The 16,815-nt window shown below is 36.7% G+C and overlaps 1 protein-coding gene across 2 annotated transcripts in view; it reads left to right on the plus strand.

Moving 5' to 3' along the window:
- The window catches only part of BRINP3 (BMP/retinoic acid inducible neural specific 3), a 211,659-nt gene that overhangs the window by 15,452 nt on the left and 179,392 nt on the right, over positions 1 to 16,815 (plus strand). For both annotated transcript variants that reach the window (XM_065672591.1, XM_065672592.1), the window contains exon 2: positions 735 to 1,020. In XM_065672591.1, coding sequence (XP_065528663.1) covers positions 785 to 1,020 — 236 coding nt within the window. In that variant the 5' untranslated portion in view covers positions 735 to 784. The remainder of the gene's footprint in view (positions 1 to 734; positions 1,021 to 16,815) is intronic.

The following is a 16,815-nucleotide window of genomic DNA, read 5'->3' on the forward strand; positions in this document are numbered from 1 at the left end:
ACTTGCTTTTTGAGTGAACACACAAACCATTGTTTAGGCCCCATTTAAATAGTGCTTCTGATTCATTGTTTTGGAGTGAATTGGACTGAAAGTTAAGTGCTGCTGTAAGGGATATTCAAAACTGCAGAGTCTGGAGCTTTAATAACTTATTGAACTCATCACTGTGGGTAGCTTCAGTGCTACTGATCAATGCAGTCACTCTTTGTCCAGCTACAGTAGTTTGAATAGACTAATGTGTCTGTTAACTACGTTTGTAGTGAAGACAAGCCATTAAGTGACATTTCCAAAGACATAGGGAAAAAAAAAAAAAAAGGCAATGTGGGTCTTTTGAATCTCATCTGTTTTCTGTCCAGTATCTGAACTGCAACCTTATGCATAGACATTGATGAATGATTTTGTAGTGATTCTAACAGGCAATAATTCTTGTGTTGCATATTTTTTATTAATGATTATAATTATTGGAAAAATACCCAACAATCCCTCCCCTGCCAGTATGTAAAGGTTTCCCTTCAACAGTAAATATTATTACTGATGATGCTAATGAAGACATTAGTTTCACCGTGTTTGAAGCACTGAAACACTCCACTGTTAACTAGCCTAGTGGGGTTTATGCTAATGTAAAGTGTAATAAAGTAGAGGCCACTATCTCTTTAAGCAGAAAGAAAGGAAACTTGTTTCTACTTCCAAGGGATGCCTAGTGTGTGCTTATCTAATTGACTGTGTATTTTGTCTAGGTGTTGAGGGAAAGCTAAGAGAATGAAGGCTCTAAGTCCCCAGTGGAAGCATGATATGGCGATGCAGTGCTGGTGCTGAATTGTTCTCTCTGATGGCTCTATGGGAGTGGATAGCACTGAGTCTTCATTGCTGGGTTTTAGCTGTTGCTGCCGTTTCGGATCAGCATGCCACAAGCCCCTTCGACTGGCTCCTGTCTGATAAGGGACCCTTCCATCGCTCACAGGAATACACAGATTTTGTGGACAGAAGTCGACAGGGATTTAGCACAAGATACAAGATTTACAGGTATGAAGCAAAGGGAAAGCAAATACAGAGATATCACCCATGGAAGTCGTAAATTATCAACAAGGGTTTCCTTAAAAGAAAGTTTCAGATGTGGGAACAAATCCATAGAATATATACAAGGCCATATATGCACTGTGTACTATGGAAATGCCTGCTTGTGTTTCTGTTTAAAGAACTATTGGTAATTGATTATGTTGCTTTAGAAAACATTATTTATTACCTACCTCTACGCTGCCCTTAGTAACATAAAAATGTCCTAACGTATTCAAACACCATGTTTGATTGCAGAGGGCTAACAGGAAACACCTTTGATCATGCAGCAAGATACAATTAATTGCTTTCTGTGTGGCTTATCAAGACATAAGCTGAGACACTAAGAATGAAATTGTGGCTCCACAGATACTGCTGGCAAATCATGGACTTCATTGTACAAGTCCGGACATTTCAAAAGTGTCTCAGAAGGTTTAATGTTAGTTTAATGTTAGTGTTTTCAGAAGCAGTTTTCTAATGCCTGAGTGACTGAACAGTAAGGGTGACTACGAATTTTAACAGAAGTTGCAGGTATTTGGTCCATCACAAACCTCAGCATTAGGCTGGCCCAATTCAGACTGAGAAAAGAAAAAACAAAAGAAAACTTCAAAAATATAGGTCTGCATGAGAATATGTGCTTTTCTGTAGAATTGCTTTCATAATACGTTTGTAACCTCTCAGTTTCTAATCTTTTGTGACAGCAGTGGTGAAATACCTTAATAATTTGTAAGAGGTATAGCTCAGTAACATCGAACAGGTTTTTCAAGGACATGGCAAATAGAAGGGGAGGAATAAGGGAGTATGGGAGACTAAGGACTGAGGAAAAAAACTGTATGCAGAGAGACCTTTTCACTTCACATTGTTATAGATCCCTCCTGTCAGCAAAGAGAAAGGGGTGGCAGCAGGGCAATATAGGACAGATTCTTAACTTCCCTAATAACTCTTCAACCTATAAACTCAGACCATTTTGGTATGAAAATACACATGCTGATTTTATTTAAAACCATGAAACATTTTGAGCAACTTTCATACTGATTTTAAACTTCTTCAGTGGTATCCATCTCATTGGAAGAAGGTAAGAATGATATATGTCTATACGTATATCATATTTAGTTCAACATCCAGTGGCCTGTGACAAAACTGCTGGTCTCAGTCTGTAAAGATTTTATTTTTAAGGAACTTGCTTTATTTTCCTTTTATAAATACATGCAGTAGAGGGCACTCTGTCTCAGGTCAATTTTGCAGTGGGTTTCTTTGCCATATATGGAGAAATTAAACACATTTTGAAAATAAAGTGTGATTTGGAAATATGCTTGATGAAGAGGCTTGTCTTAACAGAACAGCATTTCCCAGTATTTACTGCACTTTAAAAGCCAGCTGTCAGGACCAATAATGTAAAGCCAATAATACAGAGACTGAGGCAGCATATTTTATTCTTATTATTCTGTATTAGTCAACACTGAACCAAAATTATCTTACTAAAATCATGAAAGATGGAGTTGTATTTCATTTCAGCTCTTTTAATCAGGTCTTTGAGAAATTTTTCTCTTCTCAGCCATCGTTACAGAAGCACTGTTAAATTTTATAAATCTCTAATCATATAACTAATATTTATTTGGGTATGTACATAGGTTTCAATTTACTTTAATTTACAAAATCCTACAGAAAGTGTTTCTTGTGTTTATTTCTGTCTTTTGCCTATTCTTTTCAAGAAATGAGCCAGGAAGTCAAAAGAGCCACAAGCTACCTGAAACAAATGAAAAGCTGTTTATTTAGTCCTCCAAATAAAAACCTAACTGCAAAGTTTCCTTCTAAAATATAGTCCTATTAGCAAGTAGTGCAGAACATGGTGACCTTGTTACGAACCTCGCACTGTATATTTAATCCCTGTTTCTTCACTGTGAGCTTTCCCAGGCTAAGGGATCTGAAGTCTAATTGGTCTGTTCATTCCCTCACCGATCTTTTACCTAATGAAAATGATCTCTCAGGGACACAGTCCTGAACTGAATGGAGAAGTAAGGAAGGGGAAAGCACAAGCCTTCATTGACTCAGCTGAATCATATCAGCAAGAAAGAAAGGTGACACTCCAAATAGTGCCAACAGAAGGGTCTCCTTTTCCTTTGCTCTTCATTTCAGCCCCTAAAGATCACAGGTGAGACTTGACATATTAAGTGTAAAGGGGAAGGAAAGTTACCTCTATTAATTTTAACATCCACGCCACGTCAAAATCCGTGTGGCTGAAGAAGGGTGAAGGGTGTGAGAGATTCCAGCAGATTATGTCCCATTTTGAATCTTTTCTGGTAGGATGTTGGTAACGCAGTGGTGTCAGACAGAAAATGACAGAAGACCTCTTTTTTTCTCTCTTTTGGTGAGGGAGTTGTCTCCAAAAGAACTGATGGCACTGTTACAAGTAGCAGCTCTCTTTCCATGTATCCAGGTCAATAGCATCCAAGCCATACACAGATGACCCATTGTATCTCTGGCAAAACTTAACAAGCGCTGCTACCAGTGAGAACTAACCCAGGATGACCAACCCAACACTGGGACTAGGTGTTTACAATTAACAAGAATTAAATGGTCTCAATAAAAATAACATAAAGCCAGCAGTGAGCTACACATACTGCATGTAGTATTTAGAAACGTGTTGAAGGAAATTTCAGCAGGAGACTGTAATGGTGTAGAAAAAAATTAAATCTCAAATCAATAAATTCCCCCCCCCCCTTTTTTTTTTTAATTTGAAAATGGCATTCCCTCTTATAATCAAGATCCCACTAAAAAGCAGAGAACATATTATTCTGCTTTTGATTAACTGGGTAATGCATATTTCTGTAAATACCAAAGAGCCAGAGGTGAAGACCTTTATCCTGCGCCGTTGTCTAACACTGATCTGAACGGGATCAAGGTCAAGTAGTGTAGGTCCATGAAAGATATAGAATGATTAAAATCAAGATAACAGGACAGAGAACGGGAAAAGCACATATTAAAGAGAAAAACAAAGAATATTAAAATGAAGATTACTTCAAACTCGATGGAAAAATTGTCATTATTTCTTAGCTATTCAGTAAGAAAATGTTGTGCTACCTGTTTTTATTCTGGTAAGTGCTATGGCAGGAGACACAGTGATTTTAAAGTTTAGTTTTACTTAAATATATGTGGCAATTGTTTTCCATAATGTCCAGTAGCTTCATCTTTTTCAGTTCTTAAATTACATAGTCTATTTCCACTTAAATTAGATGGAGTCCAACTTTTATCTTAAGCCAAGAACACATTATCACTATATGGACTCTTTGCTCGCATTTCTGTTTTTTTCCCTTACTGTTTTGTGCCAACGAGGCAAAAACCAGCTGCTTTGTATCCACACCCCTTCATCATTATAAACAAAACTATAAAATGTGGGGATGAAGCCAAAGATTGGCACTGAGGAGCACACTTATTAACCGAGACCAATTTTTTTATGAGAGATCTTAAAGCATAATATGTTTTTTAAAGATAAAATTTAGACTTTCCTTTACCTTCCTATCTAGAATTCAGAGCATAAAACAAGCATGTGATAAAAACAACTGATGCATAAATTATGGGAAGGAGCACTTAAAAAATCTACTGTCACCAGTATTTTAATCTATACCTATAAGATCAGCTAAGTCCATGAGCAAACAAATTGATTCTGTAGTGTGCTTAGCTCCCCAAAGAGTGGAGCTTTTAACATTACAGGATAGAGCCAAAAAAGACAAATACATATGTAACACTGTTTTAATCATGTATTGCAGTACACTAAATAATTGCAACTGATGTTACCAACATTGTTATAAGTTGGGAATGGTGGGCTGGTTATGTTGATTATATGGCAGTGTTGTAGTCCCTATAATTCTTTGAAGGAAATATCCTCTTACAGGAAATTTAATAATTGTCACAGTTTTTCATTGCATTCATTGCCACTGATCTATGAAGAGAGATGCCAGGAAAGCACCTCTAAATTAGTGAGAATGCTGTGTCAGTATTTTATAGAAGGTGGCTCCTGTAGTTAGTATTAGTAAATATTTTGGCAAGGAAAACTGAGCTTATAATTTGTTATTTTAATACACAATGGGAGTGCTGTGCCTCTTATGTAAATCAGTTCCCCAGACAAAAGAATTCAAATCCAAACAGAATGACTAGAGAGGTTACCAGGATGGAAAGAGTGATTGTGAAATTATGCAAAGAACCTACTCTGTATCAGAAGAGGTAATTTCTACTGTGATAGGGAAGTATTCATGCTATCAAATAAGGTCCCGAGGAAATCTCCTCAGGGATATTGTGTAGTTTTGTTCAAACAAAATGGTTTAAAATCTGAAACAGATGTCAAAAATCAGGAAAAAGAAGAGCTTAAACCTTGTTTTTTCTTTTAAGGCAGAAATGTTTGTCATGTTAAAAAAAAAAAAAACAGATGAAAGAGGATACAGTTTCTGTCAATATACATATGATTAAGTGAGATGAACTATTTAAAACAAAAGCCATCACTGTCATAAAAACCAATTAGTATAAACTGGCTACAACAAATTCAGGCTGGCTATTTTAAAAGGGTTTCTAGTCATTAAGGTAAAACTGTTCTAGGACTTTTTAAGTTATGAAACCTTACCAATCCTATGAATAGGGGAAAAGGGTTATAAGATGTGGTGCTTATGACAGTAGACTAGGTTTTAGTAACCATTGAAAATCCTCTGAGGTAAGTATAAAAGTATTAGAAAATAACACTATCAAAATAAAGGTTATTTTGTATTAGAACATACTCTATTTTTCTCATATGTTCAGAATCCTCTTGTGACTGAACCTATAGGGTAAAGTAAGCAAGCCTGAAGACTGTAGAAGAACACTCACTAATATGTTTTAACACTTGTGTAAAGCAGAGCCAACATAAGTTGGTTGTGGTTTTGTAACCTATAACAATATTTTAGCCCACACTTATCACTAGACTTCTTGATACATGTATACTGCTGACAGGCAATGTCAATAAAAAAACCCTAGAGGGTTCAGTTGTGGGAGGTACACATCAACATTCCCTGATCTGCAATATTCACCTTGGTGTACAGTCTGGAATGACATTTCCTTGTGCTCTTCCTGAGGTTCCTTTGAGCTGATAATTTAGGGATTTTAAGGCACTGAGAATAACTAATAAAATGTCTCCAACAACTTCTTCCAATGCAAATGTTTTTGTAGGGCTGAAAAGAGATGTCTGCCATCATACCTTTCAAAGGTCTAAGGAAAATGGTGCTATGGCATTTCTTGGTTGTTATTTTCTATACGTTTGATCACACTCTAGAAACTGATGATCACTGACAATTTTTGGAAGGGCTCATTTGGTATTGGAAGTACCAGAACTGTTGTATTTTTGAGATAAAATTTCTTTGGAAACGAAGGAGCTTATTTCTCAGACGTAGACCTTAGTTTCCTTAGCATGAAACTTCACACACAAAACCCACAAAAGGTGAGTAAGGTAGTGACAGAGGAGTGGAACAGGATATATCAAAGAAAGGAATGAGGCAAATTAGTACTGTAGAAATTGAGGAGACAAATGGGCTGTAGCTGGCTAACTGTAATGGGTGAAGCAGCTTTCAACAGGTAGCTTAGCAAACTTTTCAGAGCATCTACTCCTTTGGGCATGCAGAGTATCATTGCTGGCCAACTGAGAGTTGGAATTATAAATGCATCAAAGAGCAAACATGTTTGCCTTCCACAATAGCTGCATCAATAGGGAATAAATAGCAGGAAGAGTTCTGTCTGCCTTTTCCAGAAATTCACTGTATCAGTAAATTGCTTCTGCACTACATTGTAATTGGTCAGCTTGCTTTAGGGAGTTTGCCATTCAACCTGGTCAGTAAAAGATACAGTAATCAGATGGATCATCATTCTCGGAATGTTTACAAAAGGATAAACTACTGAATACACAAACCTAGTGGCTCACAGGCTGGGAACAGAGAAAAGCAGCTCAAAGATAGTTTCTTGTGTTGGGAGTTGATAGATTTCCTCTGAAAAAATTATACTTGTAGTCCGGTACAGTGGCCTCATTGCTACAGGCAGCATAGGTACACAGGACAAAACGATGGTGATTTTGGTCTGGAGGAATCAACAGCAGTACTTTTCTACAGAGAAACAAGAAACATTGTTTAATTAAAGTCAAAAAAAAAAAAAAAAAGGTTGGACATTTTAAAAGAATGTCTGTATCTGAAAAATATCAGTGAATTTAATTTCTGATTGTGATATACTTTAACAGTCTCTCTTAGTCTAGTTAGTTGGGTATAACAAAGACGTGATTCAAGTTAAACAACAGGCTTTGGTGAAACTGCTTGCAGAAGTACATACCTGAGCAAAAAGTCCCATTAAATGTCTACATTTCCAGGTCTAACTTGGACAATGTTTTATCTTTAGGGCCTAAGCACATACCAGGTAGCTATCAAGTAGGGGAACCTCTGTAAGGCATGTGCTTGTGAAATGGTGGAAATAAAGGAACAATTTAAACTGAGAAGCTATGTATACATAACAAAAGACTTTGACAAATGTTTTCAGATTAATTATAATTGGAGTTTAGTTTAATTTACTAGTAGTCTCAATGGACTGACAAGTACAGAGAATGGGTGCTCATAAAGACAAAGGAGTCTTTCACTGATGTTCCTATGGCTACCTCCGATGGCACTGGCAGCCTAAGGAGCTCCTCTGATGGATACCAGAGATACCAGAGGTGCAGGAGATAAGGACTGGACACCTATTTATGTCTGGCCCCTCAATCCCAGTTATGTAAGAACTCTGCCCCAGGTAGGAATATCTCCACAGACAGTGATAAAAGATATTTCCAAAGACAATGATAAAAGAGTGAGCTCTTGCAGATACTTTTGGCCCAGGAAGAAGGACAGACAGATACGAAGGGCTCAGAGGTGGACTGGAAGGGCTGAAGAGAGATAGGGAGTTCTGGGTTTCAAAATGTCTCTCTGTAGCTCTGTTATGTATATGAAGCAACACAGCAGAGAAGTCGTCTGCTGTAGGTAAAGGGCTAGCACTTATCACTCAAGAGCACAAGAGTTACTGAGCTCACTTGTGACACTGATCCACAACACCAGCAGCGCTGCCTCAATCTACTTTGAAAGTCTTTGGAAAAGCATGACCAGACCTAATGAAATAGTGTAGTTTTAAGAGATACTGGCTTCCTACAGAACCTGCAGAAATCTCAGTGAACAAGAAATTTATCTATCAGTCAGCTAAATCTTACAGGATTCCAAAGCCTCTAAATTATTTTGACACTGACCAGGGTCAGATCTAACCCTTATTCCCTCACTCCATTTGGTTGTCTCAGTATTAAACTATTGGTTTTCAAAACAAGGGTAGAGTTTCTCTCAGTAAGCGAAGTGCTAATGCTGGGAAGGATACTAGGGAACAGTCCTGGCTAGGACATCAGGATTAGTAGTGTTCTCAGGAGTCAGTTTCATGAGAACACAAGCATGTTTCAGCTTGGCAAAAAAAGAGAATATTGATGCCAAGATTGCCTTCTGTGTTTTTTATTTTGTAATACACTGCAGGAGTCTTTTTTTTTTTTTACAATCTCTCTTTGTATTTCGTCTTCCTTGCTTGATGTATTTAATCAAAGATCCCAAGGAAACTCAAACGGAAAAGAGGAGAGTGAATCTTATTTTTAGTAAACATTATTATGATCTGTTTCCAGGATTTACACACTTTTAAAATCTAATATTTTAGGGATAATTATTAGATCAAACCTCCTACTGATATTTTTCTCTAGAACAAAGAACATTTATTTAGAGAATATGGTGTGTCATCATTTCAGTTAGTAAGTTCATAAATCATTTAAATTGCCCTAAAAAAATCAGGATAATACAGGCTGTAACTGAATGGTTTTATGCAATCACTGAAGTAGTATAAAAGCTGTTCAACACTAATAATAGATTCATTCTTCAGTCAGCAGGATAGTCTGCCAGGATCTTCGGCATGAAATCAGGTAATTTTCATTAAAACTTTGATGATTTTTAGTTATTTAGGTCTTTGCTCTTTTATTTGACCTTTCCTTTAATTTTTGTTTAAATATCCCTGCTGGTACTGTCACTGATATTCAAATTTCAAATGCTGATAACTTTCGTAAAAAGGGAAAACAATCACCAAAATTTTTCTTGGTTGCAAAAAAAAAAAAAAAAAAAAAGGAAAAGGTTCTTTTTTTAACCCCTATATTGTTATTTTTCCTCACTGTTGCTAGGTCAGTAGTCAACTCCAAACCTGCAAGAATGGCTTTCAGGTTTTTCTTTTTGTTCATGTGTTAAGTCTGTATGAGTGGCATGTTATACCTTACACAAATAACTGAATAGCACAGAAGCCTTTTGTCTATAAAAAGAAAGTAATATTGATTGGAATGTATGATTCTTTATACAGGTTATTTGTGCTTTTTCCATACAGAAAAAAGAACTACTGACACCAAATGTGTTCACTCAAGAATTTATTGTAATTTTCTTATTGTTGCCTTAAGGTCATAGTCAATATCTCAGAATTCAATTCTTATTGTCTTCTAGCTCTGATTGATTGATTCTACAGGTTTTACTAGTCATTATGCTGGTTGTGAATTTTTATTGTGTAGCAACAGCCTTATTCAACAGACATCCTTGTGAAGAAAAGCAATACTTCAAAATAATGCTTTGTTGCTTGATTCTCTCTAGAATCCCAATATGATTGTTATGGATAATAGTATTCTTAAGGTCATTAATGGCTCTGTATCTCAGTTCATCCTCTGTTACTCTCAATTCCTTCTTTATTTATGCAGGTTGAGAAGATAAGATCTTTTTACTGATCATACAATTTGATATATATATATCAAATTATATATGTATCTGAAAACAGCACACACAGACCCACTAACAATTTTGAAGTTGTATATGCTGGTGTCACATGCATAGAAAAGGTGGCATCTGGCTTCAAGTAAAGAATGTTTCATTTTTCAAGCACAAAACACATGTAAAGGCTTTGACTTATATGAGTAACATAATTTAAAATGAAAAGCATAAGGCATATTATACCAAATATTCTAAAAGATTAGCAGTGTCTGAGACCTGAGGAAATATAATTGAGTAATTTAAAATAAATATTTTTATATTAATGATTTCTGAACTGTATTCTTACAGTTCTTGAAATTTTAAAATAGGGATTTTTAACTTATGCCCTGACTGCTGATAGTAAAATTGAATGTTTTACTAGGAATGCAAATACAATATCAGCTTTGCATATTTGCTTACATTTTTTATCCAATTGCATATAGATGTATTTTATTTAAATCATGACATTAGCCATTTATGTAAAATACTGGCTATGGGTTATAATAATAAAACTAAATTCTAAAATAACACAGCATAACCACTGTGTTAACCTGCATTAATAAACAGAATAAATCTTTTTTGTCAAATATTTTACATATTTAACCATAAAATAATAAATAAATAAAAAAATAATAATTTCAACTGATTAAAAATGAAGGACATGTAGTAAGGTCTCTTGTTACAAAAAACTGCTCATTGTCATTTTTATTCTATAAAATATCTAATGGTGCTCCTGGTAGCAAACCACCAGATTCAATAAATTGAAATAAGTGGAAAACATGTAGTCTGTGATGCTTGTTCAGTTACTGGTTTCTAGAACCCAAATATTTGTGATTACAGTGAGAGTGAATCTGTGTGCATATTCATGTGTGTTTATATACGTTTATGTGTATATATATGTACACATGTACATGCATGTGTGTGCATGTGTGTGTATATGTATATATACATACATATACTGATAAATACAGATATGGATAGGTAAAAATTAAATGAGTTTATTAACATTTTTTTCAGTAAGGAGAATATTGTTTCTTAGAAAAAGAAACATATCTTCTGCAGTCAGGTGTCTGAATAAGAACCTTTGACCAATACATTAATGAAATTTAGTATGGACACTTCCTGATGAATCAGAGGCCCAGAAATTCTCCATAATGCTGGCACTGTCAAAAGACCTTTCCCCATTAGCTCTTTGTATTAAAATGCCTCTGTCAGAAGCATTCTGTCAGCTCTTTCTGCATTTTGTTATGCTTTTGGTCAACTCTAGATTATGCCACTGACATTAAACTTTAGCTGTGGCTATGATAAAAGAGATATAAGAATCTGTAACTGAAACATGTTAGCATGAACCTTCTATTTCATACAGGGGCTGATGGAACCATTTTTTCATCTATCTTTCCACATGATTTGGAGTACAGTTAATGAAATTGGCCTTGTGTCATGGTTTAAGCCCAGTTTAAGAAGGAGAAAAATAATTGTTACAGCTGAACCCAGGAAACTGTATTTTTTCTATGTGTGTACAGAAAAAAAAAAGATGCATGTATGTGGCAACAGAAGCTCTATATTTAACTCCCAGTTTTCCACAGATTCCTTGTGTGATAATGTTGTATGAAATCCATATGCCACAGCTTTTCCACCTGTATTTTCAACAAGTGGATCTGATATGTGCTCATGTTTGGACAGTGAACTCTCTGGTAATACCTGTCAATATATCTGAAAAGTATAACAAGTTGTGCATAACTCCTGACTTTCAAGGAATCTGAAAGAAGTTCATGCTGAGTTCAGTGCCCACGTTGCATACCCAAGTTATGACTAATAACAACACAAACTTGCATCCTGATCAATTCTTTCATATGCCTCTTAAAAGACTCACTAGTCTGTGCTTTATTGCTGCTTTCATGCTTAGACACCTTTGTCTTTTCACTTTTTTTTTGGTGTCAGGGATTGAAAGATAATTTTATTTGAATTGCCTATGAAATTTGCTTTTCTGTTTAGTAAAACTATTTCTCATACGGTTGATTTTGAAGGTCCATCTGTTTATTTAGAATTTTGCCTGAAGAAGTAACAGTTATGTCTATTTTTACTGCTGTCTCTTTGGCCTAAATAAGCTCAAACAAATGTGTGCTTTTTTCTCGGTTCTGACATTGAAGTTCCGTGTGACTTGGGTATGCATCTCATTCTTACCAAAACCATCAATGTTAGTTATGAGCACAATATATTAAGTACCCTGACATTCCCCCTTTCTGTTAGGAGAGACAAAAAAACCACAAACAAAATAACCGCTTAAAAATATTAAAAAAGCATAAACCCCCCACATTTAAATATTTAAAAATGTCTCCATGTACCTATTCTATATTTATTGGGAAACAAAATTTTATATATGACAGCCACACTTACTTCATTTCTCTTGTTTTCACAGCTGAAACATGAGAATTCCATAGCACGAGTGGGTTTGCAAGAGTTTCTATTGTTGACAGCATAAACAGCCTTCATTTGGTTTTTATGTTAACACAAAATAAGATTCGCCAGGTTTCTAGACAACAAAACCGGAGGTGACAGGACTCCAGTTTCTAATTCAGTTGAATCTTAGGGAATTCCCATGTATGGCTGACATGTATGAATCAATATTAATCTCTCCCTGAAAAGGACTGGTTCTGTTACAGTAATTGGAACAAAACAGTAGGGAAAGGTCAATTTTAGTTAAATAAACTTGATATCTGTATCTCAGAATTTAGCCAGGGAACAGAACTTTTGAGAAACTAGGGTGGGGTGGAACAGAGAGACATTCAGTTATGTGATATCAAATGGATTTGTGGCTGATAGCTGTGTTTGATGACAGGGTGTACCTTCTATAAGGTGGTTTTATCCTTGTGAAATCTGTATTTCTAATCTGGTGAAAAAAAGCTTGTGTTTTTTCTTCTCTGTTTTGATGTGAGATCATCCTGAAATATATTAATGAAATAGTAATTTCAGAAAGTGCTAGTGTGGCAAATAACACACCTTAAAGCAAGAAAAGAAAGGAAAATGATGGTAACCATCCCAGGTGTGAAAAGGCCACTGGAGTGATTGCCTGCTAACAATATCTGCTGAGTGCAGGGTGAAAGGAAGTAGCTTCAGCTTAATACCCACAGGGTAATTACAGGGAACCAGCTGTTCTTTGAGTGCCATAATGAATACAGATTGTTTTCCTACAGGTTTGTGTCTATTGCTCCATGGCTGGGTCTGACCAAGGCTTATTTTGCAGTCAAGGCATTTAGAAGATGGTCACTCTTTTGCACTCACATTCAGCTCTTTGGGGTCATTTTCAGGTGTGCCTTTGTAATCACATTATTTGCCATTATGACTTATGATTATAAATTGTGAAAATAATTTAAAAATAATTTATGGTTTAACATGTCTAGAAATCAGTGAAATTCGCTTGCAGTTGGACAGTGAGTTAAAAAATTATTTGTAAGAGAAAAAGCCATATGGTTGTAACACCCACCTATATCTACTACAACAATGTGGTTACATAGTCTCCAGATTTTAAGAAACCAGGCTAAATCAAACCCAGAATCAACAAAAATGAGAAAGGTTTCATTCTCGACTAATAAGGACCACTAATGCCACTGACTTGAAAAAGCACCAGCTTCCTGAGGTGAGATTTTGAGCTAGTAGTGATATGCGGATAGACTCCACAACTCGTTAAAGTTGTAAAGTAGGTATGCTTTTATTTAGTGCTGAGACTCCTGGGGGATAGGTCCTCCAAAGGCATGCATACCTCAGTGTTGTTTCCCTCTACATTTATTCTCTACATTTATATATATTCATAAGGTTGCACAATATGCCTATACATATTCATGTCCTATCCCTGCTTTGTATTATAATGAGCTAGAAGGTCCTTTGCGCCTGTGCAGTGCCCCCCCCCCCCCCCCCCCCCCGGCCCCGATCATGGCCGAGGGTCTCAAGATGAAGTAAATGAGTCTTCCTCGAGCCTGAACTTTTCACCTCTAGCCATCACGCATGCTTTTTAGGAGTCTGGTCAAAGTCCAAACCACAAAGCTGATCTTCACTGGAACTAAGTAACTGTTCCTCCCCCTTATCAGTCTGTTTCTTCCCCTTATCAGCCTGTTTCTCCTCCTTATCAATAGCCTACTGTCCTGGTACTGCTTGGCAAGCTTGACAGGTATTTGCAAACAATGCTTTCTGTTAAACAGGCAAAATTCGACCCCCTTGTACAACTCCCTTGTAAAACCCCCTTGTACAACCCCCCTGTATATAGGTCAACCCTCTGCATCAGTAGGACAGAAGCTTAGGCCTCAGCTGACACCAAGAAGGGGATGCAGGGTGGCTTTTCATGGTCAGATTCATCACAGGAAATTTAGGACCATGTCCTGTCGCCAGTGTCCCATTGTGCTTCCTGGTCTTGTAAAGGACACCTAGACCACTGAGGTCTAACAACAGCAGAGTACATTGCAAAGTGTATTTGCTCTACGGGTTATACCTGACCTTGTTTTATAGTAGGGAATGATTAACTTCATGACAGGTGGTAAGTGTTTAATTTTTCAGGAGCTGGGACATTTATATTCTTGACAAATAATGTCTCAGCAGCATAGTCTGAACTTAATGTTTTAAATACATAGTTCTCAATTCCTCTCCTGCCCCCGGTACATTTGTTTCTAATTGGAGAAATGGAACATGGATTTAGAGCCTGCTCATCATTTTTGCTCTAGGGATTGTCTAATGACTTATGGGGCATATAGATTTCTAATAGAACTATAATCACTTCATAGAAGTAGACCACAAGTACATAGGGTGTAGATGACTAAGACAATATAGAAAGAACATCTTTATATTGGGTAAAAGTATATTTATTTTTTTTAAATTTTTGGTATTGAATATTATGTCAAAAATCTGTATTATATTTAACTATTTTTTAATTGAAGGGTGTCACTATTACACTCGGTTTGGCTGTTGAGACATACTATATTCATTGAATTATTTGTTCTTACCTGATCAAAGCAACAGGATGATTCTCCCACTCTGTTCTGCTCTCATGAGAGCCCGCCTGCAGTACTGCATCTAGCTCTGGAACTCTTAGCGCAAGAAAGACACAGACCTGTTAGAGAAAGTCCAACAGATGGTCACAAATATGATCAGAGGGCTGGAACACCTCTCATGTAAAAAGACTGTTGAGCCTGAAGAAGAGAAGGCTCCAGGGATAGTCTATTGTGACCTTTAAGTATAATAAAGGGGCTTAAAAGAAGGATGGCAAGAGACTTTTTAGCAAGGCCTGTAGTGACAGGACAAGGAGCAATGGTTTTAAAGTAAAAGAGGGTAGACTTATGTTGGATATAAGGAAGAATTTTTATTACAATGAGGGTGGTGGGGCACTGTAACAGATTTCCCAGAGAACCTGTGGCTGCCCCATCCCTGGCAGTGTTCAAGGCCAGGTTGCATGGGGCTTTGAACAACCTGGTCTAGTAGAAGGTGTCCCTGCCTGTGGCAGGGGATTGGAACTGAATGAACTTTAAGGTCCCTTCCAACCCAAAACATTCAATGATTCTAAGAAAGAATGCAAGAAGCTGTGTGGCTTTCATCATTCAGGCAATTAGACTGCATGAAAGATTTTCCCCTGCACCTTAAAACTATTAATCAATACAGTTCTTGTAAGTTTATAATTTCATGAGATATGTCACTGAGTGTCTCATCTGTTGGGTCTTAGCAAAATGTTCAGTGGAAGGTTGCTCACAGCATATAACTCAGAATCATAGAATCATAGAATAGTTAGGGTTGGAAAGGATCTTAAGATCATCTAGTTCCAACCCCCCTGCCATGGGCAGGGACACCTTGCACTTTCTTGTAGCCCCCCTTCAGATACTGTGAGGTCTCCACGCAGCCTTCTCTTCTCCAGGCTGAACAGCCCCAACTTTCTCAGCTTGTCTTCATACGGGAGGTGCTCCAGTCCCCTGATCATCCTTGTGGCCCTTCTCTGGACTTGTTCCAACAGTTCCATGTCCTTTTTATGTTGAGGACACCAGAACTGTACACAGGACTCCAAGTGAGGTCAAATACAGTTGCTTTTTTTAATGTTTCACTGAAAAAAGTAATTAAATTTTTCTCCTGTCATGAGGTTAGGTAATACCTTTTAATCTATGCTAAAATAGAATCATAGAATCATAGAATCATAGAACAGTTAAGGTTGGAAAGGACCTTAAGATCGTCAAGTTCCAACCCCCCTGCCATGGGCAGGGACACCTTCCTATGTAATACTAGAGCAAAATAAAGGACTTCACATTACAGATAAGCTGGGCAAAGCCCCTCTAGTTATTTGCCCTTTGACTGTTACTAGGTCCTCAATATCAGGGACCACACTGTCACTGTAACAACAATATTATGCAGAAATGACATGGAATTGCCTGTAGATTAGTCTTCTGGGATAGTAAACTTACTATGTCAGATGAAGTAAATCATCTGTAATTAAAGCAGAGGGTCTGAACTAACTGACTATGGACATTCATGCGTTTAGACTAACATGAGATTGTACGTTAATCTTCATTGTAAATAGACAGGCATACACAGAGGGAAAAAAAAAAGTGTCTGCTGTGGACTTGATGCTGAGACTAATCCAGCAAAAGGATTAAGATTTTGGATTTATTTAACTCCTTTCTGACAGAAAGAGAGATATTTTTATCACTGATAACAAATGGTGGAATTTGTAACAGTAGTATGGAGATTTAATTCTCGTGCTGTGAAATAAGGAATGGTCACACTTCTCATAGGCAGAAGCAGAAGGTGGCCTTCACAACTAATGTGTTCAAGGACTACACATTTAATTTTTATGAGTTCTTCATCTACTAACGTATGCAGTACTTAAATGTGATAGCTACCCTGGTAGTTACTGAGCTGTCAATAATTTTCCACCAAAATGCTCGTAATGGAAAGACAG

Source organism: Lathamus discolor, chromosome 3, assembly GCF_037157495.1.
Source record: "Lathamus discolor isolate bLatDis1 chromosome 3, bLatDis1.hap1, whole genome shotgun sequence".
Taxonomy (NCBI): Eukaryota; Metazoa; Chordata; class Aves; order Psittaciformes; family Psittacidae; genus Lathamus; species Lathamus discolor.